Source organism: Dioscorea cayenensis, chromosome 11, assembly GCF_009730915.1.
Source record: "Dioscorea cayenensis subsp. rotundata cultivar TDr96_F1 chromosome 11, TDr96_F1_v2_PseudoChromosome.rev07_lg8_w22 25.fasta, whole genome shotgun sequence".
Lineage (NCBI taxonomy): Eukaryota > Viridiplantae > Streptophyta > Magnoliopsida > Dioscoreales > Dioscoreaceae > Dioscorea > Dioscorea cayenensis.
Window position 1 is genome coordinate 15,064,649 of NC_052481.1, and position 10,110 is coordinate 15,074,758.

Genomic DNA, 10,110 nt, shown 5'->3' on the forward strand with positions numbered 1-10,110 from the left:
GTATTGAATCCCCATTCATTAAGTTGCTTAGTATGAACAATTGGAGGATGATAATGCCACGGTTCTGGAAAGGAGGGTTCTTGCAGCAATCCCTGGTGAGGGTACTCCCATTGTTGAGTATGATCATGTGCCGAAAAGTGCGGGTGTCCTCCCCAATATGGATTATAAACATCAGTGTACTGATTGCTATGGCTTGCTCTCTTGGCATCCAATTCTTCCATTTGCTTTTCAAGTGCATACATTTTAGCGGCCAATAATCTTTCTTGAAAATCCATGGCCGGATCGCTTCGGTGTGCTCTCATGGCACTTAATTCTTCCATCTCATTTTCAAGCGCATACATTTTGGCCGCCAATAATTTTTCTTCGAAGTCCATGGCCCTGTGTAATAAAAAGAATAAAACTAACAATAGTAAGCTATCAAAGAAAAGATAAAAGAAACAAAATAAATATTTACAAAGATAGATATTTACAACAACAAAGATAAATGACTAGAGCAATAGACTAAAGGTTTTCCTAGTATTCCTTGTGTCCCCGGCAACGGCGCCAAAAACTTGGTGCGAGATCCGCAAGTGCACGGAGTCGTCAAGTAATATCTCTCGTTCGAGCACGAGAGGGTCATATTCCCTGGGCCCAAGGAGCTACTATTACTTCCCTTTCGTTTATTTCCTAGCCTAACACTCTAAAAGATGAATAGTAATTATAAAAAGAGAAAGAATTAACTACAATGAAATCCGGGGTACTACTACACACAATACGAACTCAAGGGAGAATCAAACAGTGAAGGGAGTGATTTGGACAACGAATCCCCCTAAGGTTGTCATTAGATCATGAGTTTAGGATGAAATGCGAGATGGTAGTTGGGAAAAGAGAATCCTTAATTAGCTCAACCCGATGGTCACAGCAATTGAACCCTAATCCAATACAAGTATTGGGTCAGAATCGCTTCCGCCCAGATCCTCGTATGATTGCATTACACTCAGGGAAATCTCTAATCAGGGTCGGTACTCAAACTAGGTCCAACCCTAATTGCTGGAGGGATACAAAATACCCGATGGTCACGGTGTATCTGTACATGGATCCCTTCCAAGCCAAGTGCGTCTAGTACAAGGGCGATGGTCACGCAACCAAGTACAACCTAGAAGTTGAAATACAGAGTTCTTATGCAAATCAACACATCAAAGTACACAAGGCTTGAACCACAAACTACAAGATTCCATAAAAGAAATACAACATCTAACAAAGCATCAATAAAGATGATCATCCAAATTACAAACAATCAATCCTATAGTTCATCATATCCAAATCACAAATAAGTTAGTGCCTCATGATAGAGGACCACTCATACAAGTCCAAGGAACAAATAAACAAGAAAAGATGTAAGAACTACTCCCTCTAGCTTTAGATCCCCTTGGATGGTTAAGGTCTTGAAGGTTTGAAGAGATCTCCCCTCAAATGATGCCTTGGACGCCTAGGATCTTCTTCCAATCTTCTCCTCCAAAGCTTGGCTCCCTCTTGGTAAAGTCTTGCGCAGTAGATCGCCGGCGGGAAGAGTGGGGCGGCGGCCTAAGAGGCCCAAGAGAAAACTGCCCCTCCAAAAGCTCTCCCCTTTGCCCTACAAAATCAGTGTCCTTTTATATCTCGTCAGGTCCACATAGGCTCCATGCGGGCGCATGGAGCCCGTGAAGCTCACTGGCGTTTCGGCAAGAAAATGCGTCGGTGCTACAGTACTGAACTACAGTGATTGCTACAGTGTTCTTACTACAGTGTTTCTGCTACAATACCGAGGGTTGTGAAATTCCAGCAAACCTCATGGGCACCCATGCGGGCGCATGGAGCCCGTGAAGCTCACAGCCGAATACCCGCAGCATGAATAGTGACCCCCCGCTACAGTAACACTACAGTGTTGGAACCACAAAATTGCCGTTTTTGGTGTTGAATTCATCCAATTTGCATTTTTGAGCTTCGTTCGGCTCTTTTAAGATCTGCAACACCGAAATAACCAAATTACACTTAAACGGGCATCAATTCATTAAAATATACACAAAGTAATACAAGATTAATACGTATAAAATACGTACATTTAGGCATTTATCAACAAATGATGAGGCAACGTCTCTCTCTAGGATCTGTTGTAATATGTCGAACTGTGCCATGAACTCTGTGTACTGAGTAGCCTGCGTAGCCCTTATCTCGGCAACCTCAGCGCGGACCACTCCTATAAAATTCTCGAGCCTCTCAAAGCGATCATTGGCTCGAGATGGTGAAAACATACGCACTAGGGGTGGTTCCTCGGCCGCTAGAGGTGCCTCGGTCTCCATCGATGCTGGCTGAGGCTCGGGGGCGGGCTGAGATGCTCCGGCTTCATCACCTTCATCCTCAGCTATCTCTGGGGCTGTAGGACTAAAGCAAAATCCCCTGTCCAAACCCTGCTGTCGGACCATGCCCATCAACCGCATCGTTCTAGACCCAGGGGAGCGGGTACACTCTTCTCCTCGGCCCCAAGAATCGAATCCAAGAGACACATGCACAACACTAATCTCGTAATGTAAGGGCCGGAGAAGATCACTCCCAGTCTAGCATATTGTCACTGATGTCTGATGTAATCAGCCAGGATGTGCCATAAGTGGATCGGTACACGCTCTACCAACCAGTACAAGTACAGTAGCTCCTGATGGCTCAGAACACCAGTACTGTCACCACGGCCATTCACCGACCTACTCATGATGGCGTGCAAATATCTGTATGTAGGTCGGGAAAGGCACGTGGCCTTGGACACCCCCGGTTCGTACTGACCTTGACCACGTAGTACTCTGTAAGCTCTCTGCGGGGTCAAGGTTTCAGAATAATCAGTAGGCAACTGTGCATACTCCTCTGTAGCTGTGAATGCCTCCTCGTATAGGCCAAGTAGTACGGAAAACTGCGTAATGCTCCAGCTATGGTGGCGCCAAAATACTCTGAACTGAATGGTGCCCAAACTATCGAAGCTCGCATACGCTCTATCAAACTCAAACGAGGAGAGCACCTCCAGTGTAAACTCTCGGATGGCTGGCTCTCTAATAGTTAGCAACTTCCGCCAACCGCCTTCTGAAACTAGATCCTCGATCTCATCGGCGAACTCATCACCCTGCTGAAGCTCCCGTAGTATAGTAGCGTCCAGAACGAAGTCTCAGCAAAATGAAGTCTCGATAAAATGAGTTTGTCCAAAACGAAGTCTCGACAATCGCTCATAACCGACCTGATGTTCGGGAATCGCAGATCGCATGCCCTCAGGCTCAGAGGATGACTCACGTTGCCTCTTATCAGCTTGCTTCTTTGACCTAGTTGCCATGATCTGCAAAATTTAAACGAAATTGGCCAAACAAGTTGATAAAACAATACTACAGAAATCCACACGGTCGTGTGGAATTTCCACACGCCCATGTGGATCGACGGGGCGTGAGAAACGCACGACCACGTATCAACAATCCAAAAATACAACTTAATAATACTTCTAACTTCGTTCTAAACATAAATTATTGTTCTAATTAAAGAAACGAAGTATTATTAACTAGATTAATCAATAGAAAATACGAATTGACGAAGAAGATGATGAAAAAGGATTTACCGATGAGGAGGGGTGAGAAAATGAAGAGCCGGCCAGAAAACTTCGATAAAATCCTACCAAACTGGCGCTATGTACTCGGCGAGCGAGTACAAGTACTGTGAGAGTGTTTTCAATTGAAAAGGAGTCATGAAGAGGGAGAGGAACCATCCTCTTTTAAACAAAACTCGCGACTTTTGGCGTTCTGTGCATCCACACGGCCGTGCATGAGGTTGTCGATGTAATAAATCCCAAGGGAGTGGGATATCGTATCCACAGGGAGTAGGGAATAAAAAATACTAAACTTACTACTTAACCAAGAGAAAATGAATAATGATTGTTTTGATAAAGTGTAATGTAAGCAAAAACAAAAGAAACAAGAACGAGAGACCCAAGTAAGTAAGAGGAAGTGCAATCAATAGAAGCGGGGTACTCAGACAATGCTCCCCCTAGGACTAACGTTTCAAGTGTAAGACCTACTATTGTGCTTCCTAACTAATGCTTAACGAGTTGTAGAAATCCTAAAGTACACGGTCCCAAGCCTAAGGTCAACCGTGACTAACTCTACACTATGTCCCGGGGGAGAAATCGCTTAGTCTCAACACCTCATACTATGCAAAGTTGCATGGAGTTCTATAGATTCCAAGTGATAAATCCTACTCCTATGTGTAGATCTAACCCTTTGGTCCAGGTGAAAGATCCCTAGTCACAATTTAGCCTGAGATACTAAAGTCACTTCAATGGATCAATCTGTTGCTCGTGCATATATGACCCAGTGGAGTTCATCCTTTAGTTCTTTACTCTATTGTAACCACAAAGAACTCTAGGAATTAGAGGTAGGATAAATCACACCAAAGGGGAAAGGGGACACTACGCTATCTCTCGACTCATCCTCTTAACCCTCTCAAATCTAGTTTTGTCTAACCCACATGGCGTGACACACACCTGATAAACGCCTAAATGTATGTATTTTATATGTATTAATCTTGTATCATTTGTGAATATGTTAACGAATTGATGCCCGTTTTATGTCTAAATTGGTTATTTCGGTGTTGCAGGTCTTAAATGAGTCAAACGATGCTCAAAAATGTAAATTGGATGAATTCGACACCAAAAACGGCATTTTTGGGGTCCCAGCAATGTAGCAGCACTGTAGCGGTATTGTAGCAGGTCATTGTTCTTGCTGCGGGCATTTGGCTGTGAGTTTCACGGGCTCCATGCGCCCGCATGGGTGCCCGTGAGGTTTGCTGGAAATTCTCAATACTCGACATTTGGCTGTGAGCTTCACGGGCTCCATGCGCCCGCATGGATGCCCGTATTTACTGACGAGATATAAATGAAACCGATTTTTCTAGGGCAAAGGGAGGAGTTTTTGGGAGAGTTCTTGGAGCCGATTTTCACCAGTCTTTAGGAGGCAAGATCACACGGTTTGGAGAAGGGAAATCAAAGGGAGAAGCTCGGTTTTGGCTAGATCTTCATCGATCTCTTCTTTGGGAGTTTGTAGACGACGAGAGAAGCCACCCCCATCGCGGCGTCCGTGGAAGCATTTCCACCTAACTTGGCTTGTCTTCCTACTTCTATTGTTTGAGGGAGTTTTCTTATGCCATTTGTAGTTGTTTTCATGGACTTGTTGCTTGTATTTGTTCGCATGGACGAGTAGACCTCAAGGTCACCGGATGCCGGTGAACCTTGGGGTGAACTTGTGTATTTGGACGATTTAATTTTGTCTATTGCAATTGTTGTGTATTTGTGATTCATTCTTGGTGCATTTGATGTGTTGCTTACATGAGAACTCTGTAAACTAACTGCTAGGTTGTACTTGGTAGCGTGACCATCGCCCTTGTACTAGACACACAAAGTTTGGAAGGGATTCATGTACGAATACGCCGTGACCATCGGGTATTCTGTACCCCTCCACCATTAGGGCTAGACCAAGTTGTGTTCCGGCCATAATTATGGATTTCCCCACTTGTTAATGCAATCGTATGAGGATTTGATCACAAGAAATTCTGTGTCAATACTTATACCGGATTAGGGGTTAATTGCCGTGACCATCGGGTTGATCTAATTTAGGAAATCTCTAGGTCCAAACCTTCAATTGCATGGCATTCATAGCATCCTTTGCACTTTAGTAGCCCCTAGGGAATCCGCATCCGTGACCATTTCTTTCCCCTTATTTTATGCCCCTACCTTATCATAGACTCCATTTGTAGTTCTTTTATTTCAAGTACTAGATTAGAGAAACCCTTCGAATCATTCGGCTAGACAATGCGCAAAGAGGAAGTAAGAGTAGATTCTTGGGCCCAGGGAATACGACCCTCTCGTGCTCGCACGAGGGGTATTACTTGATGACTCTGTGCACTTGCGGATCGCTCATCAAGTTTTTGGCGCCGTTGCCGGGGAACGAACCCGGGTCACCCGCGTGACAGGCGGGAATACTCACCACTATACTACAACGACACGTTTTTGGCGCCGTTGCCGGGGTTCCACAAGGAATACTCGGAAAACTTAGAGTTGATTGATTTAGCCATTATTTCTTCAATTTTGTACATTTGCTTCTTTTTAGTCATTTTTGCACATATTTTTCCTTTTACTTGCCTTTATTTTGTTTTACTATCATCCTCTTATTTCCTAATCATTGACTCTCATTACTGTGCAAGGCACCATCTTATGACACTCGCCAATCAAGCAAATCTTGTAGAACCTGTCAACGAAATCGAGAGAACCTTGCATCAAAGACTGAGAGACGTGGCTGAGAGCTCAGAACATCAAGGAACACGAGTTGAGATTAGTGATCCGTAAGTCATGGCAGAACCAAGGTGCACCTTGTCTGATTATGAAAGACCTCAGTTTACTGGTGAGGAATTCAGTGTGCATGCTCCCACCGTGCCTGCTAATAACTTTGAAATCAAAGCAAGCACAATTGGGATGGTCCAAAATTCCGTACAATTTGATGGGTTGGCTGATGAAGACCCACATGCTCATTTGTCTCGCTTCCTCCAAATTTGTTCCACCTTCAAGATTAACTCAGTGTCCGATGATGCGATAAGATTGAGATTATTCCCTTTCTGTCTAAGGAGAGCAGCATATAGATGGCTCACTTCATTGGCTCCGGGATCGATCACCACATGGAAGGAAATGGTGGACAAATTTCTTGCTATGTATTTCCCACCAAGCAAAGCCGCTAGATTGATAAAAGAGATTTCTGCATTCCGACAAGGGGACTCCGAGACACTCTTTGAGCCACATGAGAGATTCAAGGATCTCCAACGCAAGTGTCCCCATCATGGCTTTTCCTCGTGGATGAGGATTTAGATGCTTTGCAATGGCCTGAATTATGCAACCAGACAGCTCATCGATGCTGCAGCAGGGGGGTCATTGAGTAGTAAAACCCCTGAGGATGCTGAAATCTTGATTGAAAACATGGTAAGTAATTAGTGTCATTGGTCTACTAGGCAAAAACCCACTAAGGCAGCTAGAATTTATGAGATAAATGACAACACTGCGCTAGCCGCCAAGGTTGAGGCCCTGACAAAGAGATTCAATCAGTTTGTGTTCGGTACGAGCTCAAATTCTGGTGCAATTTTGTCTTGCGAGACTTATGGGGCCGGGCATGCTACTGTTCAGTGCCCAATTTCAATAGCCTCAGATGCCCCAGTTGAGACAGTTGATTATGTTGGGGGAGCTCCCAGAGGCCCGGGGAATCCTTATGGAAACATATATAATCCGGGGTGGAGGAATCACCCAAATTTTTCTTGTGGTCAACAACAGCAACATCGGCCCCCGCAGCCACAGGGACTTCCACCTCAACCTCTCCAGCAGCCCGAGAAGAAGTTCACCACTGAAGATGTGTTAGCAAGGTTTATGATCAATACCGAGGCAAAATTTGTGAACATCAACAACCAATTTGCTGAAGTAAACACTATTTTGAGGAATGTTCAAGCCTCCATTTAATCATTGGAAGACCAGGTGGGGCAACTTTCTAGGGCAAACTCGGAGCGACCGCCGGGTAGCTTACCTAGTAACACTGAAAATAATCAAAGGGAGCATTTGAAAGCCGTCACTCTCAGGAGCGGGAAGCAGGATGAAGCACGAGCCGAGGAGGGCTCAAGCACTAAACATAATGGGGTAGCCGCACGGGAAGACCCTAAGCCATCTGAGAGTGAACTTGAAGGGGTAAAGGAAAAACAAGATGAAGCAACCATTCAACTACAAACACCAAGGATACCCGAGTACAAGCCGGTGATCCCCTATCCGGCTAGGCTGAGGCAAGATAAGGATGAGGCTCAATTCAGGAAATTCCTCAATGTATTTAAGCAGTTGCACATAAATATCCCTCTTGTTGAAGCATTAACTCAGATGCCCAAGTATACAAAGTTTATGAAAGACCTGCTGACTAATTAGAGAAAATTGGAGGAATTAGAAACAGTTGCACTACCACGGAGCTGCTCGCAATGATTCGAGGAAGCTCCACGAGAAATTGGTCGATCCCGGGAGTTTCATTATTCCATGTGTGATTGGGGAAGGCATGCAAGAAAAATGCCTTAGCGGACTACGGGGCTAGCATCAATGTAATGCCTTACAAAGCTGTTTTTTAAAATTGGGATTAGAAGACATGAGGCCCACAAGGATGACAATACAACTTGCAGATCATTCTATCAAGAAGCCACGCGGTGTTGTTGAGGATGTGCTAGTTAGAGTAGACAAGCTCATTATCCCTGTGGATTTCATTATTCTTGATGTGGATGATGATGTTGAAGTCCCATTGATCCTCGGGCGACCGTTTCTTAACACCGCCGGTGCCCTCATTGATGTAAAAAGGGGAAAAATGACATTGAGAGTGGGGGATAAGGAAGTCATTCTCACTCTTCCCGTGGCCATGAAACACACCTTGGACCACAGCGATCCCTCTACTTTCTTGATGAAAGCCGATATGATTATTACTTGATTATGTGCGGGAGGTCTTGGCAATTAACCCCTTGGATGAATTCTTGGAAGGAATGGATAGCGATGAGTGCAAGGAGAACAACCCACTTCCCACACATGTAAAAGCATGTAGGCTAAGTGGGAACATTTCCGTGTCGAGTAATAAGAAGAAATCAACCACAAGGAAAATTTGGTGTAAGAGGGACAAGAAAGCGAAAGTGGGGATGAGTGCACACTATGACCACCACGGGAGATCGATCGACTATTCTTCGAGGGAAAGGGTAAATTCCGTGTCTTTTCATGCCTCTCGATGACTTTCCCATCTTGGAGCACTTCTCTTGGGCTTGGAGGTAAGTCCCCACCATTTGATCCACCTTGAGGTAAGAAAAAAAGGTACGTCGAGCTAATGGCGTTAAACAAAAGCGCTTCTTGGGAGGCAACCCAAGTCTTTAAATTAAATCGTCCTTAAATTTTTCGTATTTCTTTTTAGTTGCTTAGTCTCTTTGTTGTGGTTGAATGCATATGCTCGTGAGGTTCTCATATTTTTGTTGTTATGCTCAACTCATGCTTAGGCTTGCTTGTGTAGCTTTGGACTTGAATTAGTATTGTTTAGTTGTGTTTCATTGTTATTTCAGTGTCCATGAGGTTGTAATTCGTATTTTATTTAGTTTGCGAGAGGAACCATGCCAATTTTTCAATTTTCCAGGTCCATACGGGCCGTATACGGCCTGTATGGACACTTGTCGCATTATCCGGGGCCTTGTGGCCATCCTTGCGGCCGCAAGGGACCTCTCGCGGGGACCCTGTGCGTGCGGGCTGTGGGCCTCACGGGCGCCATGCGCCCTCATGGGTGCCCGTGAGGCTCTCGGCCTCACTGGTCGCGCGTGGGCTGAGAGGCTCACGGGCGCCATGCGCCCGCATGGGCGCCCGTGAGCCTTTCAGGCTGGTTTTTCAGCCCATGCGGGCACCATGCGCCCGCATGGGACCCGCATGGGCTGGGCTGCCCATTAAAGGGGCTTTGTCCCCCTTTCTCTCTCCACTCTCTCCTCCTTCTTCTCCTCTTGTTTTCCTCTCATCTCTCCCTCACTCTACCTCATTTCTTCACCATTTTTTAGTTTTTCTTCTCTAATCACCTCTCCTCCATCTTGCAAACTCACTCTTGGGTTTTAATCGGAGTTTTATCAACCGTTTCGCCGGATCTCATCACCCCAAGCCTCCAAGCCCTAATTCTAGGTTTTGCTACAAACTTGGTTTTATTGTGTTCTCACTTTATCTTTGAAGCTTGAATGACATATTTGGTTGTTGTGATGTGCTGTATGCTTGTTTCTTTGACTTTTTCCTTCATTTTGTAAATTTTGGGAAGCTAGATGTCTAGGAGAAACTCTCGCAAAATTTTTTCGTGGGTTACTGTAGCAATGTCTGAAATTTTCATTCTTCACATAGAAATTGTTGTGCTTTCAATTTTTCATTAATTCCATGATGATATAGTTATCTCCTATGAATGTATTCATAAAAATATTGGTTTGATAACTTGTTTTTGTGGTATAGGTATGCCGATCAAGCGAGTTCTAACAAAGCGGCCACGGCACGATGCGGCATCAAGT

At 44.8% G+C, this 10,110-nt stretch overlaps 1 protein-coding gene and 2 non-coding genes across 3 annotated transcripts; 1 reads left to right on the forward strand and 2 right to left on the reverse strand.

Moving 5' to 3' along the window:
• Positions 1-5,968: 5,968 nt before the first annotated feature.
• On the reverse strand, positions 5,969-6,040 carry TRNAD-GUC. The gene has a single exon. It is a non-coding gene; the product is annotated as a tRNA-Asp (tRNA).
• Positions 6,041-6,385: 345 nt separating this feature from the next.
• LOC120271633 lies at positions 6,386-7,984 on the forward strand. The gene is made up of 4 exons (XM_039278307.1): positions 6,386-6,537; positions 6,928-7,006; positions 7,100-7,495; positions 7,550-7,984. The coding sequence occupies exons 1-4, from the start codon at positions 6,386-6,388 to the stop codon at positions 7,982-7,984; spliced, it is 1,062 nt and encodes a 353-aa protein (XP_039134241.1).
• On the reverse strand, positions 6,767-6,873 carry LOC120272860. Its single transcript, XR_005540394.1, has one exon. It is a non-coding gene; the product is annotated as a small nucleolar RNA R71 (small nucleolar RNA).
• Positions 7,985-10,110: the final 2,126 nt, after the last annotated feature.